General features: G+C 39.3%; 1 protein-coding gene across 8 annotated transcripts in view; it reads left to right on the top strand.

Moving 5' to 3' along the window:
* veph1 (ventricular zone expressed PH domain-containing 1) overlaps positions 1 to 13,635 on the top strand; it is a 238,005-nt gene that overhangs the window by 161,194 nt on the left and 63,176 nt on the right. For 7 of the 8 annotated variants that reach the window (XM_059946577.1, XM_059946567.1, XM_059946587.1 and 4 more), the window contains exon 9: positions 973 to 1,364. The exons of the other annotated variant lie outside the window; for it this stretch is intronic. In XM_059946577.1, coding sequence (XP_059802560.1) covers positions 973 to 1,364 — 392 coding nt within the window. The remainder of the gene's footprint in view (positions 1 to 972; positions 1,365 to 13,635) is intronic. 8 annotated transcript variants of the gene reach the window in all.

Here is a 13,635-nt window from a genome sequence, read left to right as displayed (position 1 = left end):
GCCATTACTGGCTAACTACTCTCTTCTTTTTGTATCCTTCCACTAGCAGAATGGTAAAGCCTAGAGGTTCCTTTGTTCTCATGAAAGCCTAAACAAAATGCTGCAAACTGTCACTGCATTTGGTTTTGGTGCGGTTAATTGGGGGATGAATTTTGGTCATAGTTTCAGAAGTTCCTTCCCTTTTCTTTGGAGGGCATTATTGATCATCTGCCTGTATATGGCCAGCAGAAAGAACTTACCTTCAATATAGATAAAGTATGAAAATCAAGAAAAAAAATCCACCACTAAACTTTGGTAGCATAGGTCCAAAGCGTCTACAGTACTGTGCCGTACTGCTCTATGTTTTAGCATGGCCATAACATGAAAAAAGTAATTGGTAGAAGAGGAATAGGGGCAACTTTAAATGTAGGTGGAAAAAGACCAACTCACATTCCCTTCATCCTTCTCCCAAAGCAAATTATTGGAGAATTGTAAAATCTCTGTCATCAAATGAGAAATATCCTTTGTCATAGAAAGCCTAAAATTAGGCTGAGACCTGGGTCCTAGCCCACTCCATAACATCATAAGGTATAGAACATAACATCATTAGGCCAGAGTCTACTCTGCCATTCAACTAAGTCTGAATTTTTTTCCTCAAGCCCATTCTCCCCATAACCCTTTATCAATCAAGAACCTACCAATTCCTGCCTTAAATACACCCAGTGACTTGGCCACCATTGCCCTCTGTGGCAATAAATTCCACAGATTCACCACCCACTGGCTGAAGAAATTCCTCTGGAGTTCCTGACTCCTTCTAGACTTACAAGAGGAGTAATGCATTGGCCCCTAATTTCCAAGGCTATGAGTATAATTTACTGCTTGGGTTATTGAAAAGTATGGAGTTAATTAACCAGAAATCTCTCTTGTGTTCTGGAGGCACGTGAAGTTTTTATGTTAAGCTAAATACTGTGTTCAATCTCTTTAAAATGACAGGTCCAAAAGTCTCGCTCTTCATGCAATGCACACAAAGTTATTAAGCTGTGAATGTGATGAGGGAGAAAACGGAGACATTAAGACAGCTATCACATACTCAGACAGATCACTCAGTGAAGGCAGTGTCAAACAACTTTTGTGTCAAGAGCCTGATGAACATAAGCACCAATTGCTGTCTCTCTCTCATTGCAATATTGCCTCAAATGACACCAGAAATGCCTGTGGTACTGTTGAGGACAATGATAAGCGAGGTAGTGCAGGAAGTCTGGTGCGTCACTCAGAAGCACAGGATCAACTCTCTCTGTATCTCAAAGGACATATCAATGCTGTAAAGTCGTGCTTTTCTGAGATGGTGAAGAGAATCCCTGTCCCAGATGAGTGTATTATCGAAGGTAAGAAATGAAATCATGGCATATTTTAATTGTATTTAACTGATCCTGCCTCAGAGAAAAATCTTATAATACAAGATTCTGCAGGTGTGCTGGAAATCTTGAGCAACACAGACAAAGTGCTGGAGGAACTCAGCAAGTCAGGCAGCAGCAATGGAGGGGAATAAACAGTTGGTGTTTCCAGCTGAGACACTTCATACGGACTGGCAAAGCATGGGGAAGAAACCAGATCAGGGAGTACAAGTTTTTAGGTGAAACCAGGTGAGAGGGTGGATGAAGTAAGAAGCTGGGAGATGATAGGTAGAAGAAGAAATCTGATAAAAGAAGCAGTGGACCATGGGAGAAAGGGAAGGAGGAGGGACACTAGAGGGAGGTGATGGGCAGGTGAGGAGAAGAGAAAGGATGAGAGGGGGACCAGAATGCGAATGAAAAAAAGGGGGAAAGGGAGTGAAATTACTGGAAGTTAGAGAAATTGATCTCCATGCCATCAGGTTACAGGCTACGCAGACAAAACATAAGGTGTTGCTCCACCAACCTGAACATGGCCTCATTGTGGCAGTAGGGGACGCCATGGGCAGACATGTCAGAATGGGATTGGGAAGTGGAAGTGAAATGGGTGGCCACCAGGAGATTCTGCCTTTTGCAGTGGACAGAGCAAAGGATAGAAAGCTACATCAGTTCTCATCAATGGAGTCAGACCTGGGACACCAGATAGAATAGATGACCCCACCAGACTTGGAGTTGAAGAGTCGCCTCACTTGGAGGGACTGTTTGGGGGCCTGAATGGTGGTAAGGGAGGACGTGTAGGGGTAGATATAGGAAAAAGTGCCAGTAGGGAGTTCAGTGGGGAGGGACGTGGACACAGTTCAGCAAGACCCTCTCTCATTGCTCCCTTTAAGACCATAAAACATACAAGCAGAATTAGGCCATTCAGCCCATCTAGTCCACTACACCATTTCACCGTGGCTGATCCTGGATCCCATTCAACCCCTTACACCTGCCCTCTCACCATATCCCTTGAGGCCTTGACCAATCAGTAATCTATCAACTTCCACTTTGAATATACCTGAGGACTTGGCCTCCACTGCAGTCTGTAGCAGAGCATTCCACATACTCAACACCCTTTGACTAAAGAAATTCTTCCTTTGCTTCTGTTCTAAAAGGTCACTCCATATTTTGAGGCTGTGCTGTCTAATTCTAGATACCCCACCAGTGGAAATGTCCTTTCCACATCCACCTTAGCCAGTCCTTTCAAAATTTGGTAGGTTTCAATGAGATTCCCCATGCATAAATTCCAGTGAGTACAGGCCCAAAACTGCCAAATGCTCTTCATATCTTAACTCCTTCATTACCAGAATCGTCCCTGCTGCTGTGCAGCTCTTCAACCATGTTCTCACTACCAGAGCCACATGTTCTCACTAGGAACTTACCTCCTGACATCTTCAATTACACTGAAATTTAGATGCAGTCTGCATGCAACACACACTGCAATCATCTGAAGAGACTGATAATAAAACCATTCTTTTGATTCTGTTTTACGTAACCCACTGATTCCATAAACTGCATCACTCACCACTTACAATTCTCCAGGACCTGGCCTTCACCCAGTTGATGCAGTTTTGGCTGAGTCAGTAGTTTATCAAGTATCATCCACAACAATGTTGGACCTGGCCGGTGATCACTTCCCATCCATCTCCTGAGTGGGTGTTAAAACAATAATGAGTAAAGAGATGCCAGACCAAAATTTATAACCAGGATAGTCTAACTGGGCATCCATTTTATTGGTACATATGAGGCCCAATTGTGTGCAAATTGGCTGCTGAGCTTCTATACAACATGATAATTACTAAGCCTCCAAAATAGATAATTGATTGTAATGTATTGAAACGTTTCAAAGCTCTGAAAGACATACTAGTTTTTTCTTTATAGGAGGACAAGCTAAGAAACATGAACTGCCTTTTGTTCCTAATCACTCCCCCCTTTCTTACAATGGGGGTTGTACATACAGTTTTATTAACCTCACATACCATGTCAATCTGTTGGCCTAGATTCAAAACAACTGTTTTTTGATGTCACTCTTCTTGTTGTAGCCAATTTAGTTAGTACTGTAAATATGTTATTGATTAAGAAGTATTGTGGAATTGGGAAGAGTATAACCAGATTGATTTAATTATTTATACTCATTGCAAGACAAAAACAAATCAGTAATTCATTTGCAGATTTTCATATTTATGTCTTCAGTATATCAGCGATAGAAGACGAGTTTTCATTCATTATTCCACATATAGAGCTCCCAAATTTGCCAAGGACAGAGGCACCATTCCTCTACCCAATAGGGCAAAATAATGATTCATCCTTTAAGCCTTCTGTGTCTCCCAGTCAGTCACTAAATGTTCTTCCCTCTTAATCAGGAAAAAGTTGAAAAAAATTAGCCCAGGGTCTTCAAGTGATGAAAGGTAAAAAATGAAAGCAAACGTCTCTGGACTACTTGTTAATGTGCCCATCTGTCTTTGTTCAGTGGTTCGCTTCAGTATTACAGCTCTCAGAAGACAGCATTTAGTCCTGAATTAGTAAGTTATGACGAAGGAATTATTTTCACTTAAGTATGATTGATGTATGCCTGAATTTTGTTTATGTTTGGTCCACAGTCAGTTGAGGTGACTGCAGTGCTTGAGCTTTGTGTCATATCAAAACATGCACCATAAGATATTTGAAATTTGTTGTAACTGAGTTGTTTGATGTAAACAGAAAATCATTCTGTAAAAGGAATAGATGGCATACAGTTCATCAGATTTGTTCAGGAAAGTTTCCTTAATTCCTAAGATTCTGGAATGGTTCTGGAAAAGCAGAAGATTGCAAATGCAAAAAGAAGGGAGAGAGACAGAAGAAAGGAAACTATAGGCCAGTTAGTCTGACCTGAGTGGTTGGGAAGATGTTGGGGTCAATTACTAAGGGTGAGTTTTCAGGGTATTTGGAGGCACATAATAAAATAGGCCATAGTCAGCATGGTTTCCTCAGGGGCAAATCTTGCCTGACAAATCTGTTGGAATTATTTGAAGAAATAACAAGCAGGATAGCTAAAGGAGAATCATTTGATGTTATGCATTTGGATTTTCAGAAGGCCTTTGACAAGGTGCCGCACATGAGACTGCTTAACAAGCCTGACCCCATGGTATTACAGGAAAGATTCCAGCATGGATAAAGCAGTGGCCAATTGGCGGGAGACAAAGGGTGGGAATAAAGAGAGCCTTTTCTGACTGGCTCCCGGTGACCAGTGGCGTTCCACAGGGTTCTGTGTTGGGACCAATTCTTTTTACTTTATATGTCAATGATTTGCATGATGGAATTGAAGGCTTTGTTGCAAAGTTTGCAGACAATATGAAGATAGGTGGAGGGGCAGGCAGTTTTGAGTAAGTAGAAAGGCTACAGAAGGACTTTGACAGATTAGGACAATGGGCAAAGAAATAACAAATGGAATACAATTTTTGGAAGTGTATGGTTATGGTATGGAAGTGTTTGGTAGAAGAAATAAAAGGGTTGACTATGTTCTAAATGGAGAGAAATACAAAAGACAGGCTCAGAGCATCTCGGAGTCCTTGTGTAGGATTCTCTAAAGGTTAATTTGTAGGTTGAGTCTGTGGTGAGGAAGGCAAATACAATATAAGCATTCATTTCAAAAGGACTAAAACATAAAAGCAAGGATGTAATATTAAAACAATAAATTATTGGTGAGGCCTCACTTGGAGTATTGTCAGATGGTTTGGGCCCTTATCTTAGAAAGGTTGTACTGAAACTGGTGAGGGTTCAAAGGAGGTTCTCAAAAATTATTCCAGGATTGAATGGCTTGCTATACGAAGAGAGATGGCTCTGGGTCTGTATTCATTAGAATTCAGAAGAATGGGAAGTGACCTCATTGAAACCTGTCAAATGGTGAAAGGCCTTGATAAAGTGGAGAGTGTTTTTCTTATGGCAAGAGAGTCTAAGACCAGGCGACACAACTCCGAATAGAGGGGTGTTCTTTTAGAACGGAGTTGAGGAGGAATTTCTTTAGCCTGAAAGTGGTGAATCTGTGAAACTGTTTGCCACCAGCAGCTGTCTAGGCCAAGTCTTTATGTATATTTAAAGCCGATGTTGATAGGTTCTTGATTGGTCAGGACATGAAGGGATATGAGGACAAGACAGGAGATTGGGGCTGAGAGGAAAGTTGGATCAGCCATGATGAAATGGTGGAGCAGACTCAATGGGCCAAATGGCAGAATTCTCCTCCTATATCTTATGGTCTTATAATGGATACCTGTACCCAGCTGGAAATTCGAGATGAGTTTATTTGTTGTATATGCCGGAACAGCACTAGATCTGTTTTCAATCTTATAGTTTTTGAGGAAGTTACCTAGGAAGCTGATGGAGGTATATGGCAAGGTCCCGCATGGGAGGCTGGTCAAGGAGGTTCAGTCACTCGGCATTCAAGGTGAGGTAGTAAATTAGATTAGACATTGGCTCTGTAGTAAAAGCCAGAGAGTGGTAGTAGCTGGTTGCTTCTCTGACTGTGACTAGTGGAGTCCCACAGAGGTCAGTGCTGGGTCTTTTGTTTGTCATCTATATCAATGATCTGGATGAAAATGTGGTTAACTGGATCAGAACATTTGCAGAAGACACCAAGATTGTGGATGTAGTGGACAGTAAGGAAGACAATCAGAGCTGGCAGTGGGATCTGGGAAAATGGCAGATGGAATTTAATGCAGACAATATGAAGTGCACTTTTGCACTTAGGTGTTGCAAAATGAAGTGTTGGACCAACCAGGGTGGGACGTGCACATTGAAAGGAGGAGTTCTGTAGAACAAAGGGATCTGGAAATACAGGTCTATAATTCATTGAAAGTAGCATCACAGGTAGATAGGTTCATAAAGAAAGCTTTTGGTGCATTAACCTTTATAAATCAAAGTACTGAGTACGGAAGATGCAATGTTATGTTGAAGTTGTTTAAGACCTTGGTGAGGCCTAATTTGGAGTATTATTTGCAGTTTTGGTCACATACCTACAGGAAAGATGTAAACAAGGTGGAAATAGTACTGAGAAAATTTACAAGGATGTTACTGGAACTAGAGTACCTGAGTTATAAGGAAAGATTGAATAGGTTAGGACTTAATTGCTTTGAACATAGAGGATTGAGAGGAGATTTGATAGAGGTATGCAAAATGATGAGGGGTAGAGATATGGTAAATGCAAAGGGGCTTTTCCACTTGGTCCCAGTGCAAATCGATGGGAGTAGGAAGTTTAAATGGTTCAGCACAGACTAGATGGACTGTAAGGGCCTGTTTTCATGCTCTACTTTTCTATGACTCTATGCTATAGGAGTAAATTCCTCACAATAAACAATTATTTTTCCAGATGATGCACAGGTTTGCCAATTTAAGAGAAATGTGAGCACAAGAACGAGACACTTGTTCCCACAAGTCACTTCAACCATTCAATGACATCATGGATAATTTTAGTACCAGCCTTTTCCTCGCCTCTTCATTCTCTTACTTGCCAAAAATCTTTGAATATTTACTTCAAAAATCATCAATTACCCTTTTGCTGAAGAGATTTGTTTGTAAACAAATATCCTGAAGGTTCTGCCTCTAATAGTTGAAGCTATGATGCATTGTCGTAGAAAATAATTTCTGATCTATCCTCCTATTCCCTTTGTTTCCTTGAAAACTTTAATCAAATCTTCTCTTGATGTTCTAAATTGTAGGGACTACAGATCTTTTGAATTATTAATAACCTATTCAAAATTTGGTCCTAATTTCTGGTCCTTGACATATAAAGTCCCTACATTGACAATAATTAGCCTATCCCTTCATGTTCTTAAGTACTGACGTTATTGCTGACATCTTCCATTTCACTGAGAGCTCCTTTAGTATTTCTGCATAAAGGCAGTATTGGTGTCAGTCATTTGCAGATTCCATCAGATCAGCTAGCATCTTTGCAGAGGCCAAGACCCTTCATCAAGACTGCTGAGTTCCTCCAGCACTTCCATGTGTGCTGTTCTGGATATCCAGCTTTTGTGTTTATGTGCAGAGAGTCCATACTGCTAATGGTTGAGAGTTGCTCAAAAAGCCTGATCAAATTTGCTTTCAATAGGCTAACCTACTGCAACAAACTATGACGAGTATTAATGCCTTTACTTCCTTTGCCAGTTTATTTCAAAATTTATTAGAATGTTTAATGTTTCTGAGTGTCAAGGGCATTAAGAAGATCACAGAGTCCTTGGCAGGTTTGACAGTTGGTAAAGCAAGAGGAAGGTTCTTTGCCCGCCAAAGATGACTTCAGCCTGTTCGTGAATGGGACTTTTCCTGGTTCACTCATCTGACAGCACTATGTTCTGCAAGGAGCTGTTCCCACACTGGTCGTTGGCACTTAGGATCAGGAATCATCCCATGTACCAAGTAGCAGATTAGAGGATGTTTGGAAGAAGATGATTTCACCTGAAAAATGATTGCAAGAAGCCTGATGTTGAACATCTTATGCTTGGCTAAGTTTTAGTTAAACCTGCTGAGCACCAGATCAGGAAGAGCAGAGCCAATGACTACAAAAGTGTCATGGACCCTTATAGTTTATTCTTCAGTCTCATTCTGGGTATTTGTATCAAATATGAATCAATCTGTCCTATAAAGGTGAGTAATGGATGTGTTGACTTTTCTAGGAACATTATCATTGACATTCTGTCATGTGGCACACCCAACAATTGTAGGACATGGACACCTCATGCAGCAGGACTGCACAACGGATATGAGGCCTCCTTTGAGCTTGCATTTAAACATACCCAGTACCCTCCCTTATTTAAAAATACCCTCCCCAATCCAGAGCTCTACACTGTCTTACTATTTTAATAATGTGCTTTATTATTACTTTTCTTGCCAAAATGGGTAATTTCACTTTCTCACACTATTTGCCAAATTTTTGCCTATTCATTTACCTATATTTTTCTTTATCTCTTCACCATAGTTTATTTTCCTACTGGTACTTGTGACTTTACAGGTAAACAAGCATATCTTTATTGTCTTCAACCAAGTCTTGTTTAAGAAGTTGAGGCTCAGCCACTGATCCTGTGATGGACCATTTACTGCAATGTATGGAATAGACCAATTTATGCCTTTTGTCCGCTTCCCATTAGCCAGCCAACATGATGCATATCAATATATTATCTCCTAAACTAAATGTATATGTTCCAAGTAATCTTAGATGTGGCAACTTTTCAAGTGCTTTTTGGAAATCAAGTATAGTATATCCATTAATTCTGTTTTATCTGAAGTAACATGAATATATTAATTCAAAGAATTCCAACAAGTTGGTCAAAAATGATTTCCCTTCCACAAACTCATGTTGACTTAGCCTGATTATCTTCAATGTTTCTAGGTTTCTGTGACAACATCTCTAATAATAGATATATTCCTGTCTCCCTCTTCCCACTGAGAGAATGTAGGCTAATTTGCCCAAAGTTACCTGCTTTCTGTCTCCCTTCTTGAATAAAATAGTTATATTTTTTCCACTGCAACAGAACATTCCACAATTTTTTTAAAAGTAAGGAAACGCGCCACCTTGCAAGTGTTCTTTAGTATTTTGAGGGGAGGTATGAGCATGCACGTAGAAGACTGGTGAAATAATGTAAAGAAAACAGGTGATATATTTTGTTCCAACCAAAAAAATTAATGTACCCAAGTGAGAAGAAATACAAGATTTCCTGCATATAGGTAAACATTATTATCACCTACTGCTTGGTGTAGACCTGGCTTATATTTTGGGTTGATATTGCTTTCAGTAAACAGCAAAGCATTTGGAAAAACAAAGATTTCTTCCAAAGAATGTCCCCCACAAGCATTGTTTTTGGATCACAATCTAATAATAGAAAAGTGAAATCCAATTGTGAAATTCAATTTGGATTTCATGGAAAATTCTACTTACTTTTGGGAAGCACTGGCTCTACATTTGAAAATTTGTCACTCCTGGGAAAATTACTAATGTTGGCTCTGAACTCAGTTCATTAGGGCATGATTTCAAAACATCCAAAATGTTACAATACATGTATTCATTCAAGTTAAAACCTTATTTAACAGATGTGACAAAATCCTTTTTCACAAATGGATCACAGTTCAGTAGCCATATATGTGTGCTTGCCCAGACAAATAAACGTTGTAACTATGTTTTACATTAAAAACTCTATTAGAGATAAGTTGGCAAAAGTTAAATGTTTAAAATAAAAATAAACTGAGAATTTGGTTTTAAATTAGTTCCTGATTATTCATAATTACATTGAAAATAATAATTGAAAAGCCAAATCAGATGGAAAATGCGGCAAAACAAAGATTTATGGATTCCACAAATTGAAGAAAATAATAATAGAGGGTTCTGAATGGAGAAGTGGGAAATATATGTCCTGTTCTATGGGCTAAACACTCTAAATTTGAACATGTTGAACTCTGTTCCCTTGATTATAATGTCAACACACTTCAAAGCTAAATACAATATGTTACTGTGAGAACAACAGTACAGAACTTTACCCTGTTTTTCACAACCTGGTCTGTTACATTATTAGGTGCTATTTAAGATTTGATTCCTCTGAAATTACAGTAAGTTAAATCAAAAGATCAATTCATTCAGCTGATTAAAGAAATGACCATAATGAGAGAAAATAAAGTTCTTCCATGTATATTGACAACTCCAATATTCCAGAGCACCTTACAGATAATGAAGTATTACTAAGGTGTTTTTACTTCATAACATATGAAATGTGGTGTGACTTTGTTCCCAGAATCTGTGTGTGAAACTGTTTCCGTGATTGTAATGTCACCACATTTCAAAAGCAAAATACAATAAGTTACTGTAAGGAGGTAACTATCACATAATTTGTTTTCAGTTTTGTTGGTTGAGGGATAAATATCACCTAACTCTTAAGCTGCTCTTCAGAGAAATGCAATACATTGTTTATCAAAGAGCAAGTTAACTTTGGATCAGCATCTCCTTCAAAAGAGTGTACCTCTGATAGTGCATCACTCCTCAGTGTGGATCATGTGCTCAAGTCCCTGAGTGGAACTGAAACTACAACTTTCTGATTCCTTTCTAATGAGGGTAATGCTGATGATATACTATCAATCTGATACAATAACTTCAGTCAATTTGACAATTTTAACTTCTTGTTCATCTCAGTGAGTGATCAGTTGTAGAGGTTGTGGAGTTACACAGCATGGAAATTGGCAAATGATAGGTCACAGACTGGAGTTGGGATATATAGCAAATATTAACCTCAGCAACCGATCTTCAAATTTGCAGATTAAATTTTAAATGCAGCCCTGATCCATAGTTTCCTGGAGCTGTGGACTCCAGTTGATTGAAAACCAGACAACGCTGGCTAACATTTATTTTGGGTGACTGCAGTATGGGTCTGAAGAAGGAGGTGTGAAAATTATATGTAATTCAAAGGAAGCATTGTGGATACATTGTAACTATAGAATTGTCCTGTTGTTACCTTTGATCGTTAGCATATAAAATGTCGTGTAATATTCGGTCAAATGGGCCTCTTCCTTCAAGAGTGTTTCATTTTGTTAAATAAGACACTTCTGTATCCACTAGCATCAGTGTCCCTCTGGTGAGTTTATTCACGTTACAACCATATAACCATATAACAATCACAGTACGGAAACTGGCCATCTCAGCCCTCCTAGTCCATGCCGAACTCTTAATCTCACCTAGTCCCACCTACCTGCACTCAGCCCATAACTCTCCACTCCTTTCCTGTCCATATACCTATCCAATTTTACCTTAAACGACACAACTGAACTGGCCTCTGCTACTTCTACAGGAAGTTCATTCCACACAGCTATCACTCTCTGAGTAAAGAAATACCCCCTCGTGTTTCCCTTAAACTTCTGCCCCCTAACTCTCAAATCATGTCCTCTCATTTGAATCTCCCCTACTCTCAATGGAAACAGCCTATTCACGTCAACTCTCAAAATTTTAAATACCTCAATCAAATCCCCCCTCAACCTTCTACGCTCCAATGAATAGAGACCTAACTTGTTCAACCTTTCTCTGTAACTTAAGTGCTGAAACCCAGGTAACATCCTAGTAAATCATCTCTGCACTCTCTCTAATTTATTGATATCTTTCCTATAATTCAGTGACCAGAACTGTACACAATATTCCAAATTTGGCCTTACCAATGCCTTGTACAATTTTAACATTACATCCCAACTTCTGTACTCAATGCTCTGATTTATAAAGGCCAGCATTCCAAAAGCCTTCTTCACCACCCTATCTACATGAGACTCCACCTTCAGGGAACTATGCACTGTTATTCCTAGATCTCTCTGTTCCACTGCATTCCTCAATGCCCTACCATTTACCCTGTATGTTCTATTTGGATTATTCCTGCCAAAATGTAGAACCTCACACTTCTCAGCATTAAACTCCATCTGCCAACGTTCAGCCCATTTTTCTAACCGGCATAAATCTCCCTGCAAGCTTTGAAAACCCACCTCATTATCCACAACACCTCCTACCTTAGTATCATCGGCATACTTACTAATCCAATTTACCACCCCATCATCCAGATCATTTATGTAAATTACAAACAACAGTGGGCCCAAAACAGATCCCTGAGGCACCCCGCTAGTCACTGGCCTCCATCCCGATAAACAATTATCCACCACTACTCTCTGGCATCTCCCATCTAGCCACTGTTGAATCCATTTTATTACTCCAGCATTAATACCTAACGACTGAACCTTCTTAACCAACCTTCCATGTGGAACTTTGTCAAAGGCCTTGCTGAAGTCCATATAGACTACATCCACTGCCTTACCCTCGTCAACATTCCTCGTAACTTCTTCAAAAAATTCAATAAGGTTTGTCAAACATGACCTTCCACGCACAAATCCATGCTGGCTACTCCTAATCAGATCCTGTCAATCCAGATAATTATAAATACTATCTCTAAGAATACTTTCCATTAATTTACCCACCACTGATGTCAAACTGACAGGTCTATAATTGCTAGGATTACTTCTAGAACCCTTTTTAAAACAATGGAACTATGTGAGCAATACGCCAATCCTCCGGCACAATCCCCATTTCTAATGACATCTGAAAGATCTCCATCAGAGATCAACAAATATCATCATGCCAACAAATTTTTAATGGATTGGTTACATGAATGGATTAACTCATATGTTTGGGGATTGTTGATCATTATAACAATAAGGCAGCTAGTGATAAGAGATCAATGTAATTTTAATTAAATGAGGATATCTATGATGTGTTGCTTGTTGGTAAACAACTGGCAATATTCCCCATGTATGCTTCCACTTGCCAATATGTGGTCAGGATTAATCCCCACTGTGTGTCATTAGGGTCCCATACTGCTGAATATGAGTAACTAGTTTTGGAGTTTGACCAACATTGGGATGTAGCATTCATTGTTGTATCATTACAATCTTTCTTTCTTTCTTTCTTACATAATAGAATAGGATTCCAGCTAAAGAAGTATTATCTGCCAAAATGACTTAATGGAGTAGTACCCACTGAAAATGTATTAAGTGTACCGACTCCGATTGCTCTTCAAAGCAATGCCTAGGGCTTTGCGGTAGTAAGGGTGTCAGAACCACCAGAGGTTATTACTCAATTTGGGATTTCATGACAAAGTTATGATCAATGATTCATTATGCATCAGAACAGCATTTTTCTGGCATCTCAGAGCTCCCAGTCTTCCTGAAACTCCTTAAGCTGCCAAAGAGAAAAGGACAGTACTTGTGCATGAAGCACTTGTGAAATGTCCAGTGTTCCAAATTAACACAGAAACGAAGTCTGAACATGGGGGGATTCCCTGCAACTTGCAGTGGTCAGCTTGAGCTAAGAATGCTTCAGCACATGGAAGAGATTTTTACTCAAATATTTTTTCAGGAACAGAAGTTTTTAAATTGTATGTTCACTTTAAATCAATCTGTATTAAGAAAGTATTAGAGAATTTTTTTCTGAAAAATAATCTCTAAGCTGCTCACGCTAAGTTTGAGGGTGCGTTCCTTCCTCCAGTTTGCTTGTATTTTTTTTGTAGCTAAGTCTAATCTTGGCCACCCAAATAATGTCATTTCCACAGCTGCAGAAAGCAGCACTACAGAAGAGCCTTCTACTCAAAAACACATGCAGCATTTTGTCTAATTTCTTGCATGGTGGATTGTTGAAATTAAGTGTATAATTTTTATCACGGTCCAAGTCGTTTAGATATTTCAAAGTTCA

Source organism: Hypanus sabinus, chromosome 2 (genome assembly GCF_030144855.1).
Source record: "Hypanus sabinus isolate sHypSab1 chromosome 2, sHypSab1.hap1, whole genome shotgun sequence".
Lineage (NCBI taxonomy): Eukaryota > Metazoa > Chordata > Chondrichthyes > Myliobatiformes > Dasyatidae > Hypanus > Hypanus sabinus.
The sequence above is the reverse complement of the archived record's forward strand: the minus strand, read 5'-3'. Positions and strand labels throughout refer to the sequence as shown.